We start from the raw sequence: 17,916 nt of genomic DNA, 5'->3' as shown, positions 1-17,916 counted from the left end.
CGCAGAACGTAGTGACTCGTATCTGCATTAAGGAGCGCCAATACTTCTTATACCGATCTAGGAATAGTACGCAATCTGCGGCTGTTTCGTTCTATAGTATCGCGCAGACTCCTGTTGGATGATTGGACAGAGATCGCGGTGAAATATTCTCGCGAATAGAAGTGCATAAATTTAGTCCTCGGCTCTCGAAGATTTATTCATCGCACGCGGGAATTCAATTCTTCGTCTCGAAACAAAGCAGTTTGTTTAACTTGACACCTCTATTTCCTTTCAATCTTTCATCCTCGCTTTCACCGTGCAAATACGAGTACACTCGTTCTTCGCTGAACGTTGAGCAACCAACCGTTTTCGATAAACGACAACGTTTCATCATTGTTCCCAGAAACGCGTTTCGATCCCGCAATACACACGGGACGGATTTGTCTCATATTCGACGCGGTGTTTCCGATTGGTTCAAACACGGTCGATTTTAGCCCATTCCTCGAAGGAAGAGCAACGCACCAGCCGTAACCCAAGACGAGCAGCAAAACTACGCTACAAATAAAGAAATAGCAAAAATAGAGTTGTCGGTAGCCGGCTACGCGGATGCCGTGACTGTCGGGGAACGCATGCCGGGGGTCCCCGGGAGCATCTTCTAGCCTTACAAGGCCCCTGGGTGACTTACGTTTATTCTGACGCTTCGACGACTAAAATTAGAGACCACACTCTTCGAGACGCGTATGCACGCGTTCGTGCACCTGCATGGGGTGGACGTGCGCCAGCTTAGACGGATTCTACCGCACACTGTCTCTCTTTGCAAGTTGAATACGCGCTGAAAATGCCACGACAAGAGAGGGACAGATTGATTTTGCTACTTGTACGATATATGCTGCTAAATCGAATGAACTTGACGATTGAGGTCGGACGAGGTTAATTATATCGTATAATTTTAATGATTTCTATTGATCGTTAAAGCTGATAATAAGACAGTTACAATTTTTTGGAAACACTTTTGGAATTTTTTTCAAGGATAGAACAAATAAAACGATACCGAAATTTCGACGTATCTAATGGAAAAGATATACACAATAGATGTAATACACGTTATATCAGGGTTGGCGAATCTTCTCGAGATAACGTGCCAGAAATAAATAATAAAAAAAATGTTGCAGCGTGCCGTATGAAAATTTATTAAGTAGATGCTATTTAATTTCCGAGTAATTGATAAATATAATAATTATTATAAAAATACTATAGTATGAATGCTTGTCGCTCTTTTATATAGTTATTACTTTAAAACAACTATATAATACAAACAATTAACTTATAATGTAAAACTGTTATAATTATTTCCAAAAATGTTCGTGTCTTTTAAATTTTGTAACATAAAATAAATTTGATTTAAAATTCAGTCGGGTGCCAGAAAAATCGTTTTGTCTATCATCTCAACCACGCTACCGTAGGTTCGCCAATCTTACATTACACCATACATTCGAGCTATATTTGAATATATAGATTATTTGTCGTAATTTCATACTTATATTAAACTTGGTTCTTCACTTATGTCTGCATTACATCGACTTTACGGTTATCAGTATATCTAGGAGAAAATTATATCAACAGTAGACAACTTGAATCAGCTTGGATTATATATATATATAGATAAGATCAGATGTAGACAATAGATTAGATGTAGATAAAATCTGATTTTATCTACACTGAATTTAGACAAAAATCTAGTTAATAATATCTTGTAATAGATTTTGTCTTTAGATTAAGATAGAGTTATAAATTATTAGATTTAGTTACATACTAGTAGATATAGTTCAAAATTTAAATCTATAGATTTAGATAATATCTCGCGAAAGTATTAAATTTTTAATCAAAGAAATTTCATAATGTGTTACCACAAGAATTTCAACTAACATTCTATCTAATATCTCGAGTTAATGATTTATTTTAAAATACCATAAAAATCACTCAGTTCGTATCAAATTTGCAATCTTGTATTTTTAAGATTTTATCTCGAAACTATCAGACGTTGGCTGTTGAAATTCAAATGCCAAAATAAATTTTAAATGCACAGAAACATTTGTATTAGTTTTTAAAGCTCTTAAAACTTAAAATGATTTCAAAGTTTTTAAATGCGCATAGAAACTGTTATCTGGTGATTCATCAACTTTTCTCTTTGAATCAATTTTTCTCTAAGCATTGTATTAAAGGGTATATATGACCTAGATATCTATACAACCTATATTCAATCATTTTACACGTCCCTACAAGTATACGCATGTGTCATAACGAAACATATGTTAACGTGTTTCTTTATCAACAAAAATTGAAAAATAATTACTCGTGCATCCTCGTCACAGCGATACAATCATTACATACGTATGTGTGCATGTTGCATCGAGTATTGAATTTGTCGAGTGCGATCTAATATAGTTACCTTATATAAAGCATCATTTGTGTCTGAAAAGTGTTACTACGATCGTTACAAAAATGTATGTGTGGTTGAAACAAAAATAATAGTAATAATTGTGACAAAAAATGTGGATCGCTATTCTTGCTAAGATGTAATCTCTGTATTTCTATGTAACAAAAAACAAAAATAAAATGTTCGTAAAACATTACCTGGAAGTAAACATAAAAAGAGTGAATTACGAATGTTGATCGTGTGTGAAACAAATTGGATTTGTAAATTAAAAATTTCACGATCGGATTCGAGCGAGAATCAAAAATGTTGAGGTTAAATTTGGAATCAAGATGTCAATAATAGAAAAGTTTTTGAAGAACACGAGGTATGTTTTATCATTTTATTAATATAATAATACTGAAAAACGAAAGTTATCTTCCGTGATCTTAGACTATCATTTTGTTTTTGTAGTATTGACAACTATAATTTGAAATTTTTTAAACAATCAATTATTGTAAATCTTTTTCTAAAATTTAATGATACCAATGAAAATACAATATCGTTTAATCGATGTTAATTAATACATATGTTTGTATCTTATGAAATTTCAAACTGTTTTTAGATTTAGCAATTATTTTTAAATATAATATTATTTTAGAAACATTATAAAACAGAGTTTGCACAATTATCGTATAATATAATAAACTTACAAATAAATAATAAATATATTTTTGTTACAGATTTATGTTATATTGGCACAAAATGTAATGTTATGTTTATTATTATTATATTATGTTTACAATGGGGAAAGTTATACCAATGAGCTGGTTGAACCAGATATTGTTGATTTTAAGTATATTAAGTGCTTTGTTGTCTTTACTTATACAAGAATGGGCTGGACTCACAACACTACCAATCTATGTGACTATTTTATGGGCTACTTTCATTATAATAATATCAGTGTGGCTCAGTTGTTTCTTACTTCAACTTGCACTAAAAGCAAATATCCCACTTAACATAAAACTTCTTAATAACTGGTTATATAAAAAATTAGCAAGTAATCTGAAATTACAAGATTCGGGAGAAAAAGGTAATTGTAATAGTAATTTTAAAGATAAATTGAAAATAAATGAACATATAAATTTAATAAAAAGACCTATTAGAAAGAAAACAGATAATGTTTCGACGATAAAAATATCATCTAGAAAATCAATTGCATTTAATGCAAAAACTATTTCTTTAAAAAAGAAACGAATGATAGGAATAAACGATATGGTGAAAGAAATCCATTTAAAATGTATTGATGTCTGGTATAAATCCATCAGCAATGATAAATCATTCCCTGATGAAGCACAAGAAATGCTAAAAAAACTATTGACCAAATTATTTTATAAAATCAATTTAATGGACAAAGTGAAGCTTACTCATAAACTAGCAAATGTGTTCTTGTTACATTTAAAAGAATATCACAGGTATGATTTCCCATTCATTTTTTCATAAAGCAATCTATTATTAAAGATAATTGTATTTTATTATAGAGCATTACGTCGAATAGAAAAAGGAACAGCAACAAGTATGGAGGAAGCATTCAAGTTTTTACATCCTGGTTCTCGTAATGTATCAGCCTTGGAGCACATGCTTCATCGAATAATTAGTACCTTGGCACAAGAATTTTTACAATGGGAATTGACAAGTTCATTGCCATGTAAACTTTTACTATCTATTTTAGCAAAAAGATTACTACTAATTATAGAAACAATAAGTTCTCCAAACTGGTTTTTTCAAAGTTTAACGGATTTATTAGAACCTGAATCAAAAGAAGTTGCTGAAGTTAAAATTAAAAAGAAAGAAGACATATTATGCACAAAAGTACAATATACTTTTACAAAATTTAATTAATTATTGGTTAGACATTCACTATAAATTAATATAATGATTCTTTTAGAAATTTATATCCAATGCTTTGAACGAAGGTATAACATCTTCAACAGCAGCTATAATTCCACAAATGTTACCAAAATCAAAATCTGATTCATACACAAAAACTGCAATTGAAAATAGAAATATCTCATTAACCATAAACGACAAAAGACCTACATTACATTTAGACAATTTAGCTACAGAACATAGAGGTCTTTGGGGTAAAAGTATGTCAGAAGTGGATTCTGAAGTGGACGATGTTAAAATATCTCCAGTATATGAAGAACCTGCTGATTTTGCTACAGTAATTGCTAGACTCAGGACTGTATTACAACAAAAATCAACAGTGAATACACCTTTGTAAGTTGTAATGTTTTTGATCTTTAACAACATAACATTTTCTTACATTGGATGTTTTCAGACATGTAGAAGAAAAATCTTACGTAGTTTACGAAGGAAATCAATTTACCAATTTATTGATTCCATGGACAGAGTTTCATACAGCTCCTGATGGTTCGCAACAACTACTTTATTGTATTCAATTTGATGATGTGGAACAACGTGGAGTTGATTTATTTGAAACAACTACTGCTACCGTCAGAAGACAATACTGTGATTTTGCTCAGTTACATGCCAACTTGCAAGAGGTACAATACAAAATAATCTATTTTCTGTACTTTCCAATACCTTATTTAATTTATTATATACAGTATACAAATTTATAGATTCCAGAATTAGCATCTATTATGACAGATTTAGTATTACCGGAAGGTGGGCGTATTGAGTTAGAGAATTATTTGAAAACTCTCACTACACGTTTAGCTAATGAATGCCCATCACAATTGCGACATTTTCTACGTCCAAGCAGTAGTGCTGGTAAAAAGGCAGATGTGGTTGCACCTCGATTTGATAGATTTTTGGCCAAAACTGTAAGCGGTGTTTTCAACACATTGAAAACAGTTGTTCCAGGTTTTGAAGTTGAACAGGAAGAGGAAAATGTTCCATTACCTACATTAATGCCTTTAGCTGATATACCATGGAGGTTCGTCGAGGATATTAAATCGGTAATTAAACATAGATCGTGACATAAATGTCGATAATGTATTTGATATTTCTTATACCTCGTAGTAAGCAGACAAATAAATATATCGTTGTATTATTTCAGAAAAGTTTAGCAGTTCGACTCCAACAACTAGTAGATGAAAGAACTGAGTATTCTTGTGTGGATACAGCTTACGAAGCTGTTGACTCAATGGACAGTAGTAACGATACTACATTATTATCTCATTGGTGGGAAATTGTAAAGGCTTCCGATGAAGGTAAATTAAGTATGCAAACAAGTGCTACAATATGCCTTAAAGTATATAAGTATTCACAATTATATCCCTTTTTCTTTGACAGAAGAAGTAGATGAATTAGATTCTCACTTAATGTTAACATGTGCTGCTATAGATCTTATCTGTGAGTTGTTATCAGGCATTGAAAGTAATAATACCTTACAACAAGAAGCAGTTGTTAGGTGGACAAAGTTACTCTTTGGAAATGTCACTGAACCCTTGTTACAAGTAATAATTCATAATATTTCTTCATTATCTTTCGATATTATAATAATTGTCATTAATAGTTTTACATTAAATTAATAATTTAATACAATTTTTCAGACCGCTATTCTCCAAATTTTTGATTACTTGAGTAATACATCATTTCTTCGTAATGTACAAAACAAAATTTCTGATAAACCTTTAATACCCATCAAGGAAAGACTGTTGCAACAATTATTAGCTAAAATTCCAAGTGACATAAAATTAATATTTGGTGAGGATGATATGGTAAACATTATGCAATATCTGCTTGATTCTTATGAAACAAAGAAAATCAATGTAGATTTAAACCTACAGATATTAGATGTTCTAGCATCACAACTACTAGTTACATGTAGATTAACTCATAGTAGTGCAGCTCTCCGATAATTTCATTTTTTTTTTAAATTCATTAAAGAAAAAACAGTACAATACATACTTATAAAAATGTACATTATTCAAATAATTTACTAGTACTGAAAGTCATGAATTACTGAAATATATTTTAGAGAGAAAGGAATTGATGTGCCATATGTAGCAAATTAGTTGACATTTGACAACTAAAAACTATAAAGTTTTCAAAACCGACTGTGTACCTGATTATATATTTAAAATAAGAATGCCAAGTATTTTTTCCATTAAAGTAACATGACTCATGAGTTATATAATATGCATTGCGCATATTAGGTACTACGTGCATTTAAACTGTACATTCGTATTTAATGTTTAAGTTTTGTACAAATGTTTATGAAAAACTATTATATTTCACAATTAATAAAAGTCTATCGATATATATGAAATTTAAATGTATGCAAAATCGTAATAGTCTAATACATATTTATTCTTATGATTAAATACATTTAATTCATAATTTGATCAATTTTCTTTCCCTTGTTCATTCTGCGCCTTTTGTTTCTCTAATTGTGCCCTGAAATAAATGATTACACTTTATAAAGTATTATACAATTATTTAAATACAATATTTTATACATCTACTCATAGTCATATTTTGATGACCGTTAAATCATTACAATATAATTAATAGGAACATGAGGTCAGACTTATACAACCATTTCAAATTTAAGTTATTTTTCTACTTAAGGTGTTAACATTCTTTCTAATTAGAAAAATTACCTTAACTGTTTATTAAAATCGTCTTCAACATTGTCATCATCCCAATTATCTTCCCATACAGTAATATCTTCATTGTCTTCGTCTACCGCAGTCCAATCTACCAAGTCATTCAATAAAATTGAGGTTAGGTCACAATATTTAGACATTATTTAATAATAAACATTTACGACTGTAAATTCTTATACCTTCCGCAGGAAATTCTTCAAACTCATCGTCTTCCTCTAATAATCCTAAATCAACTTTTGTTTTATCATTTTTATTGTCTGTCATTCTCAAATTTGACACTCCTACAAAGCAAAAATCAATTCCAGTATGATGGAACGCGTTTGAAATGGTTTGAACTTTCTAAAGACTTATACTGTATCATAAAACAAATATATAGAGCTGACACTAGCAATTAAAAAATTTACTTCAAAATGGTAATACAGTTAAAAACATAAAAAAAACAATACTTTCATTATAACAAAAAAGGGTAAAAACATAACTATAACAAAACAATGATAAATTTGTATAAAAACTATAAAACTTGAACTTACGACTTACAAAATTGTAACAGAACAAAAATGTATAAATAAGTAATAAACACTTACCAGCACAAAATTGGTTGAAACAAGATATTACGTTGCACAGGCGCAAAAGCTTTTGATTAATAAACTAAAGTCGTGACACACCTTCTACCAATCAGAAGTTTTACCACATTTGTATTATATATTTATAGTCTATTCATGGACGAGATACGAATGTCTACATTAATGCCTGCATGATCAGTTAAATGGCTGTAGCTATTGGTCTATTTTCTTGAAGTGTTTATTGTGTCCTGAATTTTCAAATCTTTTTCACATTGGTAGTATTGCTACTTGAACTTTAACACATGCCGGGTCGGGTCTGGTGCGTCGATTTCAAATTGTTTTCCGTTGCAGATTACCGTTGAACGGTTGTGTTCTAATTCCAATCTCAAATTTGATAAAATGAACCGCAGATATAAAGAAAAACCAAAAGCTTTTGGAAATATAAGCGAAAATCGACTTATTCGCGCCAAAAAATGTGACGAATTGCGTAAAATATCAAGAGACAAGACTATAACCGCGAAAAGAAATCTACTCGTTACTTCGGCTACAACATCACAGAATATAGGTTCGTTAAGCTGCTTGTTTGACTTTAATATTCATGCACGTTTTATTACATGATTATATTTTGATTTTATAGTACTTTCTACGAAAGATAATCGCATGTCTAAACTTCGACAATGGAAGGCAGAACGTGATAAACGTCGAAGGATAGAACAAGCGAAGAAGAAGCCTCCTTTTATTGTCGGCTTAGTACATCACAAATTATATTCTCCAATTAAAATAAATAAAACTCTTGTGTCGCAAAAAAAGTCACACAATCGAATTGCACCAACTGCACCAACTGCACCTACTTCTCCAATAAAAAGAATTACAAGAGCTACCGAAAAGAGATTAATGGCTAAAGCAGCAGAATTATTGATAAAAAATTCTAGTTCATCTGCCAAAAAAGATCAAAAAGCTGAAAAGAAACAGGAGCATTCTTTTGCTCCTGAAAATTACAAATTTAAACACCCCGCAGGATTACCCCAAGTGCCATTATTCGGCAGAGTAGTTCCATATAGTGTATCACCCACTACAATAAGTGAAATTGTGTCAAATTTTTCAAGGACAACAAGAGCAAGTATAAAAAGCAATACTACAAAATTTACAGAAGTAGAGATCGATGATAAAGAATGTGAAGAAGGCAGTTCCATTGAAACTATAAGATTAAATGTATCGTCTGATGAAAAAGAAATGTCCAATTCATTCAACAATAGTATTGTTAATAGTAACAATGATGATGTCAATGACCACGAGAAAGAAAAATTAAATGACAAACCTTCTAATAACAGTATTGCACAAGTTAGTAAAATACTTAATAACAGTACTAAGGAAGCTGATACAATATTTAATAACAATGTTAAAGCAGCATCTTTCTCACACATTGATACACCTACATCTGCACAATTTAATTCTCCTAGTGATCCAGTTTTCTTTTCACCATATATTGTTTCCAGTCGTGGGAAAAGTAATGCTAGAAAAGAGCAACAGTTAAAGCGTGGTTTTAGCTTTGGCTCTACACGTAGCGCTGATATTCCTACAAAAGATACTATCATGCAAAATTTAAACATTTCAGTTGAAGAAGAAGAACGTACTGCACAATATTTTCAATTTCTTCTAAATAAAGAAATAAGTAGATTAAAAGAATTATGTAAGAAATGGGAAAAAGTGAAAACAGAATCTGAAATTACAGAAGATGCACAATACCATATTAATCAGGCCGTTGGGCAAACAAATTTACTAATAAACAGAAAGTTTGAAAGATTTCGTGGATTAGTTTCTGATTGTGTAACAGGGAAAGGTGAAATGTTAGTCACATGCAAGGACTTACAAGGATTCTGGGACATGATGTATATGGAAGTAAAAAATTGTGATTCACGATTTGAAAAGATAGAACAACTTCGTTCACAAAACTGGGAAGAAGAACAGCTACCTGTTGTTACCAAGCCTCTCAGAAAGAATACTGCCGCAAAAAAGAAAATCTTGCCTACAAAGTCAAGTTCAATTAGAAAGTTTTTGACAGAAAGAAAAATGAAAATGACGCAAGAAATAAGAAATAAAAATAGTGCGGAAGAGCTTGAAATTATAAGTAACAAAATTTCGACTGACAAACCTGAACATCATGAACGTAGTCCTAATGTAAAATATAGAACAAGATCTACATCAGTTGATCCTAATGACAAGAAATTTTCATCTATCAAACGAGAAGAAACAAGATTAAGTTTATTGAAAAAAGTACAATTATCTGAAACAAAAAAACTTTCAACTCCTTTGACGGTAATAAAAATAAGTCAAATGTGCAAAACACCAGATATGTGTAAAAGATTGTCTTATTTTAACTCGTCTCAAACCCCAGGAAAAAGTATATTAAAGCAACCAAAGGATTCAATGAAAGTAGAATCTCATGAAAAGATAATCCATACAGTTAATTTCGATGATACTCTAGTATTAAATGAAGTTCCAGTTGACGAAGAAACACAAATAAAGATGGATTTAGCTGCAGCATTATTTAGAATAGATAATCTTACCTTTGACTGTTCTGATGACAATATAGAAATACATGCAGAAAGGAAACTAAATTTTGTTGATAATAGTTTCGATGAATCTGAAAACGTATTTGATGTCAACAAACATTCTGAAGCGAATAATCTTAAAAATAGAAATACAAATAAAGTACCATCTTTGCAACTACAATTTGCAACACCGCTTCAAGAATCAGTATCAAATAGTAACTCGAATACACCGTTAAGAAGGAGAATTTTGAGAAGACAAAGTAATGTGCGTGAAAACGATGAAGTGCCTGATGAATCATTTAATAATACAGTCTTCCTACCATTGAAAGAAATTACAGACGATACAGATACAAATACACTTAAACAAGAATATCAGAAACAAATTTCGATAAATGATAAAGAAGAAATAGTTGACAAAGATGAAAGTATAAGAGTTCTAAGAAATAGAAGTATTATCTCAGTAAATACACCTAAACATAAGAAGACTCCAAGGAAAATATCTATAAATGTCAAAGAATCAGAGCATAAAGAGAATAAAACTCCTCCGGGGACAAGAAAGAAAAGTTCTTTAAAAGTCACCATCAAAGATGATGAAAAAATTAATTCAAAGATAAATTTACCGGATGCCATTGAGAATATGAACTTGGATGGAAAAAGTGGCAAGAGAAGATCTAGTAGAAGAAGTGTTAAATTTTCTGGTAAACACAATTCTTAATATAAAAATTATCAGTTTAAATGATAAATCAGGAGGAAATAAATAAAAAGACTTGTAAGGTCCTTTGAAAGATTTATTTAAAATATTAGTGACTCGTCAGTCAAGCTTTGTGTAGTAAATTCTGCAGTAGATGTGATGGAAAGTTTCATTGGTTCCTATTTTTGAAATGCTCCGGTCAAATGATCAAACTACTTCTACAATAATTATTCTTTTTGAAAAAATATGAATAATGGTAAACTATCTTAATCCAGTGTCTTACACATTGTCACTTTAAAACGAGAATTACTGTACCACAAAATAGATATTATTATCTAGTGGTAAATATTTAAAGTAGTATTTATAAACTATTAATATTTTATGCTCTATAAATGGTATTTGATTCATTAACCTTTGCGCCTATAATGTTGTGTGACTCACGGTAAGGAAATTGGCCTGAACATAAGAACCAGGAGTGAATTTTGTCCACACTCGTAAGTTTAAATATATTTTCTGGAAAATATTAGGAAGACGCGTTCAAAGGACTATTTAGCGTTCAGAGAATAGTGAGAGTTTCTAGCTGACCTTAATGTTGATTACAACACACATTATCAAAACTTATATCATAGGACAAGTTGTTAAGTATATCTTATTGCAGGGGAAGAAAATAATTGTATAGAAAATAAACCAGTACTTCCTATGACTCCTCATGTTACACGGAGTAAACTACACTTAATTGAAAAACAAAGGAGGAGTACGATTACGAAAGATAGTATTTCAGAGGAGACACCAGAGAAAGGTAACAATTTATTTTTCATGTTTTATATTTTATCTATTTGCATAATTACATATGTTACAACTTTATTTCAGTTCCTGGGCGGGTAAGAAGATCACATAACAGGAAGTAACATCTGTGGACTAAAAACAACTATTTTATGTATATATGTATATAGTCATTAATGTTAGTAAAAGCATAGGTTTTATATAACTTTAACAAACTTGTGTAAGATTTTTATACATTAACGGTATTATAGTATTTTAATTCTCCATAAGTTATTTGTATCGTAAATATTGTATTAAATGACTTGACTAATACGCCAGTTTTCTATGTCGAGAAATGTCCACAATATTTTTTAAATTTTATTGCGAAAAATAGAAACATTCGGTAATTCAATAGCAAGTGATATGTATTCTTCATGAGGCCATTCAACCAAATATTTGGTGCAATCCTGCTGAAAAATTAAATTTGTATTTATCTTCAGCTTCTTACTCTCTATTGATTGCTAGTGTTGGAACTTTTTATCAAAGATTTGGCTACTTCGTTTGAAAGTATTGCTGACATTAATATCTTATTCTAATATTTGTTATTTTGTAATTGGATCAATTTAAATATCTTATGTAATTCTAAAAGTCGGTAAGGTTGGTACAATGCGGTTCTGTCCGTTTTTGCGTGGAACAGCTTCAATAGTTTTATCATTGTTAATTGGAAAATATAATATATAACATTTTGAAAATACAAAAGTCGTAACATAATAAAATTACCTTTTTAGTTTTACGATCTTTAAAATTAGCGCTTAAGTTTTTAAATCTTCATGGTGTCACCAGATTGGGTTAGTATAAATGGTAGATGCATTTTTCATTCACATGTGTGTACATAGAATTATATTGCGGACATAAAATTATTGATAAAAAATTCTAGTTCCACCATCAAAAAAAATCAAACAGCTGAAAAGAAACAGGGGCATTCCTATTGGTCTATTTTCTTGAACTCCCGAAACGACTCTCACTCAATTATAGAGGGGGTGTTCTCTGGTCAGAATAAACCGAATAGTTTAAAAGAACTTTCGGAATTCACACTGCATGACTTCTTTCGTACCGCTTGGCTTATTTCGAACAGTTCGATTTCTCTCAAGTTGCTCGATTTATTCGAACGATTAGATCGTTTTTAATCAAACCGAATATTATTTGGTTGGTGGTGGTGGTTGTGTAGTAGTAGTTGTAGTTTAAACAATGTGTTTCTTTAAAAAGTGATTGTTCAAAAACATATTTCCTTTATTATATGTGCCGCTGATAATAAGTTATTAATTATAATGACTCGATCACCGAAAATAAAGAACTTATGCATTGCTTTTCGAAATGTGAAATGATTTTTAAAAAATACCAAATTAAAGACGTATGTATCTTTGGTACATTCTTCAAAAAATAGAACGCATTTCTGGCAAACGTAAAAGCTGCAACGAAAGGGGGTTGGACTTGCATACGACCAATAATTCTTCAACAAAAATTTCATCCTCATTCGGTGATCTACAATACTAATTTTCATCTCATTGAATGAAATAGGATTATCATGTTATAAATTTTTTAAAGGTTTAAGCATAATTGTAATATATTGTAGTATTTTTATTATAACCACCAACAAAATGGGTACTTAACTTAATCTACTTGTAATGTTTACTGTGCCCTAAATTTTCATATCTTTTTTACATTGGTAGTATTGCTACTTGAACTTTAACACATGCCGGGTCGGGTCTGGTGCGTCGATTTCAAATTGTTTTCCGTTGCAGATTACCGTTGAACGGTTGTGTTCTAATTCCAATCTCAAATTTGATAAAATGAACCGCAGATATAAAGAAAAACCAAAAGCTTTTGGAAATATAAGCGAAAATCGACTTATTCGCGCCAAAAAATGTGACGAATTGCGTAAAATATCAAGAGACAAGACTATAACCGCGAAAAGAAATCTACTCGTTACTTCGGCTACAACATCACAGAATATAGGTTCGTTAAGCTGCTTGTTTGACTTTAATATTCATGCACGTTTTATTACATGATTATATTTTGATTTTATAGTACCTTCTACGAAAGATAATCGCATGTCTAAACTTCGACAATGGAAGGCAGAACGTGATAAACGTCGAAGGATAGAACAAGCGAAGAAGAAGCCTCCTTTTATTGTCGGCTTAGTACATCACAAATTATATTCTCCAATTAAAATAAATAAAACTCTTGTGTCGCAAAAAAAGTCACACAATCGAATTGCACCAACTGCACCAACTGCACCTACTTCTCCAATAAAAAGAATTACAAGAGCTACCGAAAAGAGATTAATGGCTAAAGCAGCAGAATTATTGATAAAAAATTCTAGTTCATCTGCCAAAAAAGATCAAAAAGCTGAAAAGAAACAGGAGCATTCTTTTGCTCCTGAAAATTACAAATTTAAACACCCCGCAGGATTACCCCAAGTGCCATTATTCGGCAGAGTAGTTCCATATAGTGTATCACCCACTACAATAAGTGAAATTGTGTCAAATTTTTCAAGGACAACAAGAGCAAGTATAAAAAGCAATACTACAAAATTTACAGAAGTAGAGATCGATGATAAAGAATGTGAAGAAGGCAGTTCCATTGAAACTATAAGATTAAATGTATCGTCTGATGAAAAAGAAATGTCCAATTCATTCAACAATAGTATTGTTAATAGTAACAATGATGATGTCAATGACCACGAGAAAGAAAAATTAAATGACAAACCTTCTAATAACAGTATTGCACAAGTTAGTAAAATACTTAATAACAGTACTAAGGAAGCTGATACAATATTTAATAACAATGTTAAAGCAGCATCTTTCTCACACATTGATACACCTACATCTGCACAATTTAATTCTCCTAGTGATCCAGTTTTCTTTTCACCATATATTGTTTCCAGTCGTGGGAAAAGTAATGCTAGAAAAGAGCAACAGTTAAAGCGTGGTTTTAGCTTTGGCTCTACACGTAGCGCTGATATTCCTACAAAAGATACTATCATGCAAAATTTAAACATTTCAGTTGAAGAAGAAGAACGTACTGCACAATATTTTCAATTTCTTCTAAATAAAGAAATAAGTAGATTAAAAGAATTATGTAAGAAATGGGAAAAAGTGAAAACAGAATCTGAAATTACAGAAGATGCACAATACCATATTAATCAGGCCGTTGGGCAAACAAATTTACTAATAAACAGAAAGTTTGAAAGATTTCGTGGATTAGTTTCTGATTGTGTAACAGGGAAAGGTGAAATGTTAGTCACATGCAAGGACTTACAAGGATTCTGGGACATGATGTATATGGAAGTAAAAAATTGTGATTCACGATTTGAAAAGATAGAACAACTTCGTTCACAAAACTGGGAAGAAGAACAGCTACCTGTTGTTACCAAGCCTCTCAGAAAGAATACTGCCGCAAAAAAGAAAATCTTGCCTACAAAGTCAAGTTCAATTAGAAAGTTTTTGACAGAAAGAAAAATGAAAATGACGCAAGAAATAAGAAATAAAAATAGTGCGGAAGAGCTTGAAATTATAAGTAACAAAATTTCGACTGACAAACCTGAACATCATGAACGTAGTCCTAATGTAAAATATAGAACAAGATCTACATCAGTTGATCCTAATGACAAGAAATTTTCATCTATCAAACGAGAAGAAACAAGATTAAGTTTATTGAAAAAAGTACAATTATCTGAAACAAAAAAACTTTCAACTCCTTTGACGGTAATAAAAATAAGTCAAATGTGCAAAACACCAGATATGTGTAAAAGATTGTCTTATTTTAACTCGTCTCAAACCCCAGGAAAAAGTATATTAAAGCAACCAAAGGATTCAATGAAAGTAGAATCTCATGAAAAGATAATCCATACAGTTAATTTCGATGATACTCTAGTATTAAATGAAGTTCCAGTTGACGAAGAAACACAAATAAAGATGGATTTAGCTGCAGCATTATTTAGAATAGATAATCTTACCTTTGACTGTTCTGATGACAATATAGAAATACATGCAGAAAGGAAACTAAATTTTGTTGATAATAGTTTCGATGAATCTGAAAACGTATTTGATGTCAACAAACATTCTGAAGCGAATAATCTTAAAAATAGAAATACAAATAAAGTACCATCTTTGCAACTACAATTTGCAACACCGCTTCAAGAATCAGTATCAAATAGTAACTCGAATACACCGTTAAGAAGGAGAATTTTGAGAAGACAAAGTAATGTGCGTGAAAACGATGAAGTGCCTGATGAATCATTTAATAATACAGTCTTCCTACCATTGAAAGAAATTACAGACGATACAGATACAAATACACTTAAACAAGAATATCAGAAACAAATTTCGATAAATGATAAAGAAGAAATAGTTGACAAAGATGAAAGTATAAGAGTTCTAAGAAATAGAAGTATTATCTCAGTAAATACACCTAAACATAAGAAGACTCCAAGGAAAATATCTATAAATGTCAAAGAATCAGAGCATAAAGAGAATAAAACTCCTCCGGGGACAAGAAAGAAAAGTTCTTTAAAAGTCACCATCAAAGATGATGAAAAAATTAATTCAAAGATAAATTTACCGGATGCCATTGAGAATATGAACTTGGATGGAAAAAGTGGCAAGAGAAGATCTAGTAGAAGAAGTGTTAAATTTTCTGGTAAACACAATTCTTAATATAAAAATTATCAGTTTAAATGATAAATCAGGAGGAAATAAATAAAAAGACTTGTAAGGTCCTTTGAAAGATTTATTTAAAATATTAGTGACTCGTCAGTCAAGCTTTGTGTAGTAAATTCTGCAGTAGATGTGATGGAAAGTTTCATTGGTTCCTATTTTTGAAATGCTCCGGTCAAATGATCAAACTACTTCTACAATAATTATTCTTTTTGAAAAAATATGAATAATGGTAAACTATCTTAATCCAGTGTCTTACACATTGTCACTTTAAAACGAGAATTACTGTACCACAAAATAGATATTATTATCTAGTGGTAAATATTTAAAGTAGTATTTATAAACTATTAATATTTTATGCTCTATAAATGGTATTTGATTCATTAACCTTTGCGCCTATAATGTTGTGTGACTCACGGTAAGGAAATTGGCCTGAACATAAGAACCAGGAGTGAATTTTGTCCACACTCGTAAGTTTAAATATATTTTCTGGAAAATATTAGGAAGACGCGTTCAAAGGACTATTTAGCGTTCAGAGAATAGTGAGAGTTTCTAGCTGACCTTAATGTTGATTACAACACACATTATCAAAACTTATATCATAGGACAAGTTGTTAAGTATATCTTATTGCAGGGGAAGAAAATAATTGTATAGAAAATAAACCAGTACTTCCTATGACTCCTCATGTTACACGGAGTAAACTACACTTAATTGAAAAACAAAGGAGGAGTACGATTACGAAAGGTAGTATTTCAGAGGAGACACCAGAGAAAGGTAACAATTTATTTTTCATGTTTTATATTTTATCTATTTGCATAATTACATATGTTACAACTTTATTTCAGTTCCTGGGCGGGTAAGAAGATCACATAACAGGAAGTAACATCTGTGGACTAAAAACAACTATATATATGTATATAGTCATTAATGTTAGTAAAAGCATAGGTTTTATATAACTTTAACAAACTTGTGTAAGATTTTTATACATTAACGGTATTATAGTATTTTAATTCTCCATAAGTTATTTGTATCGTAAATATTTTATTAAATGACTTGACTAATACGCCAGTTTTCTATGTCGAGAAATGTCCACAATATTTTTTAAATTTTATTGCGAAAAATAGAAACATTCGGTAATTTAATAGACGTGCCGAAAATTTCAAAGTCTCAGCGGCGTATGGGGGCCGTGGGCGGTCGTGAGTGTGGGACTCACGGCCGCCCTCGGGCGGCCCCCGGGAGTGGGATGACGGAGCAGTGTGGCCCTGCTCCGACGTCGGGCGCCAGAGCGCCGAGGAGAAAGCAGGGAAGGGAGGGTGAAGTACCCCCTCCCTTCCCTGGAACGGGAGGACACGGGCGCGAGAGCCCTGCACGGGGGAGCACCTGATGATATGATGTTTTCGGTCCCAGGTGCTCCCCCTGCATAGTGCGAGGATGGCCACCGTGGTGGGTTTTAGTGGGCAGGTCCCGCGCCCGTTGGGTTTCCTTCCGGGCGCGGGGAATCCCACACTCCCCCCGCCCCTCCCCAGGCGGCGGGGGGGTCTTTCGAAGATTTCCCCCACGTATAAAAAAAAAAAAAAAAAAAAAAAGTCTCAGC

General features: G+C 31.6%; 4 protein-coding genes across 8 annotated transcripts; 3 read left to right on the top strand and 1 right to left on the bottom strand.

Annotated features, from left to right (window-relative positions):
• The first annotated feature begins 1,945 nt into the window (after positions 1 to 1,945).
• LOC143155169 (uncharacterized) lies at positions 1,946 to 6,753 on the top strand. Its single transcript, XM_076327592.1, has 9 exons — positions 1,946 to 2,780; positions 3,136 to 3,867; positions 3,934 to 4,264; positions 4,341 to 4,675; positions 4,737 to 4,962; positions 5,041 to 5,379; positions 5,481 to 5,634; positions 5,717 to 5,880; positions 5,977 to 6,753. The coding sequence occupies exons 2-9, from the start codon at positions 3,188 to 3,190 to the stop codon at positions 6,283 to 6,285; spliced, it is 2,538 nt and encodes an 845-aa protein (XP_076183707.1). The 5' UTR covers positions 1,946 to 2,780; positions 3,136 to 3,187; the 3' UTR covers positions 6,286 to 6,753.
• Positions 6,716 to 7,779, bottom strand: Sem1 (Suppressor of exocyst mutations 1). Of its 2 annotated transcripts, XM_076327594.1 has the most exons (4): positions 7,620 to 7,779; positions 7,215 to 7,316; positions 7,030 to 7,126; positions 6,716 to 6,823 (listed from the first exon to the last, which is right to left on the bottom strand). In XM_076327594.1, exons 2-4 carry the CDS (start codon positions 7,297 to 7,299, stop codon positions 6,772 to 6,774), a joined length of 234 nt encoding a protein of 77 aa, XP_076183709.1. In that variant the 5' UTR covers positions 7,300 to 7,316; positions 7,620 to 7,779; the 3' UTR covers positions 6,716 to 6,771. The 2 variants fall into 2 exon arrangements, with proteins under 2 accessions (XP_076183709.1, XP_076183710.1); XM_076327595.1 differs by lacking the exon at positions 7,620 to 7,779 and having other exon boundaries at positions 7,215 to 7,451.
• On the top strand, positions 7,773 to 11,963 carry LOC143155168 (uncharacterized). 2 transcript variants are annotated; one of them, XM_076327591.1, is made up of 5 exons: positions 7,773 to 7,873; positions 7,950 to 8,163; positions 8,236 to 10,848; positions 11,500 to 11,640; positions 11,712 to 11,963. In XM_076327591.1, exons 2-5 carry the CDS (start codon positions 7,998 to 8,000, stop codon positions 11,747 to 11,749), a joined length of 2,958 nt encoding a protein of 985 aa, XP_076183706.1. In that variant the 5' UTR covers positions 7,773 to 7,873; positions 7,950 to 7,997; the 3' UTR covers positions 11,750 to 11,963. The 2 variants fall into 2 exon arrangements, with proteins under 2 accessions (XP_076183706.1, XP_076183705.1); XM_076327590.1 differs by having other exon boundaries at positions 7,781 to 8,163.
• A 439-nt stretch (positions 11,964 to 12,402) lies between these two features.
• On the top strand, positions 12,403 to 17,379 carry LOC143155166 (uncharacterized). Of its 3 annotated transcripts, none has more exons than XM_076327588.1 (5): positions 12,403 to 12,451; positions 13,406 to 13,619; positions 13,692 to 16,304; positions 16,956 to 17,096; positions 17,168 to 17,379. In XM_076327588.1, exons 1-5 carry the CDS (start codon positions 12,434 to 12,436, stop codon positions 17,203 to 17,205), a joined length of 3,024 nt encoding a protein of 1,007 aa, XP_076183703.1. In that variant the 5' UTR covers positions 12,403 to 12,433; the 3' UTR covers positions 17,206 to 17,379. The 3 variants fall into 3 exon arrangements, with proteins under 3 accessions (XP_076183703.1, XP_076183702.1, XP_076183704.1); XM_076327587.1 differs by lacking the exon at positions 12,403 to 12,451 and adding an exon at positions 12,608 to 13,014; XM_076327589.1 differs by lacking the exon at positions 12,403 to 12,451 and adding an exon at positions 12,609 to 13,208.
• Positions 17,380 to 17,916: the final 537 nt, after the last annotated feature.

Source organism: Ptiloglossa arizonensis, chromosome 2, assembly GCF_051014685.1.
Source record: "Ptiloglossa arizonensis isolate GNS036 chromosome 2, iyPtiAriz1_principal, whole genome shotgun sequence".
NCBI classification, from domain to species: Eukaryota; Metazoa; Arthropoda; class Insecta; order Hymenoptera; family Colletidae; genus Ptiloglossa; species Ptiloglossa arizonensis.
This window is presented reverse-complemented; position numbering and strand designations above follow the sequence as displayed.

Bases quoted from the DNA above. Each gene is read 5' to 3' on its own strand.
- LOC143155166 (XM_076327587.1), top strand. From the start codon at position 12,961: ATGCATTGCTTTTCGAAATGTGAAATGATTTTTAAAAAATACCAAATT. The intron at 13,015-13,405 runs GTATGTATCTTT...TTTCCGTTGCAG, and splicing joins AAAAATACCAAATTAAAGAC to ATTACCGTTGAACGGTTGTG. The intron at 17,097-17,167 runs GTAACAATTTAT...ACTTTATTTCAG, and splicing joins AGAGGAGACACCAGAGAAAG to TTCCTGGGCGGGTAAGAAGA.
- LOC143155169 (XM_076327592.1), top strand. From the start codon at position 3,188: ATGTTTACAATGGGGAAAGTTATACCAATGAGCTGGTTGAACCAGATA. The intron at 4,676-4,736 runs GTAAGTTGTAAT...GGATGTTTTCAG, and splicing joins TCAACAGTGAATACACCTTT to ACATGTAGAAGAAAAATCTT. The intron at 5,380-5,480 runs GTAATTAAACAT...GTATTATTTCAG, and splicing joins TCGTCGAGGATATTAAATCG to AAAAGTTTAGCAGTTCGACT.
- Sem1 (XM_076327594.1), bottom strand. From the start codon at position 7,299: ATGACAGACAATAAAAATGATAAAACAAAAGTTGATTTAGGATTATTA. The intron at 7,127-7,214 runs GTATAAGAATTT...ATGACTTGGTAG, and splicing joins TGAAGAATTTCCTGCGGAAG to ATTGGACTGCGGTAGACGAA. The intron at 6,824-7,029 runs GTAATTTTTCTA...CATTTATTTCAG, and splicing joins GATTTTAATAAACAGTTAAG to GGCACAATTAGAGAAACAAA.
- LOC143155168 (XM_076327591.1), top strand. From the start codon at position 7,998: ATGAACCGCAGATATAAAGAAAAACCAAAAGCTTTTGGAAATATAAGC. The intron at 8,164-8,235 runs GTTCGTTAAGCT...TTGATTTTATAG, and splicing joins TACAACATCACAGAATATAG to TACTTTCTACGAAAGATAAT. The intron at 10,849-11,499 runs GTAAACACAATT...ATCTTATTGCAG, and splicing joins AAGAAGTGTTAAATTTTCTG to GGGAAGAAAATAATTGTATA.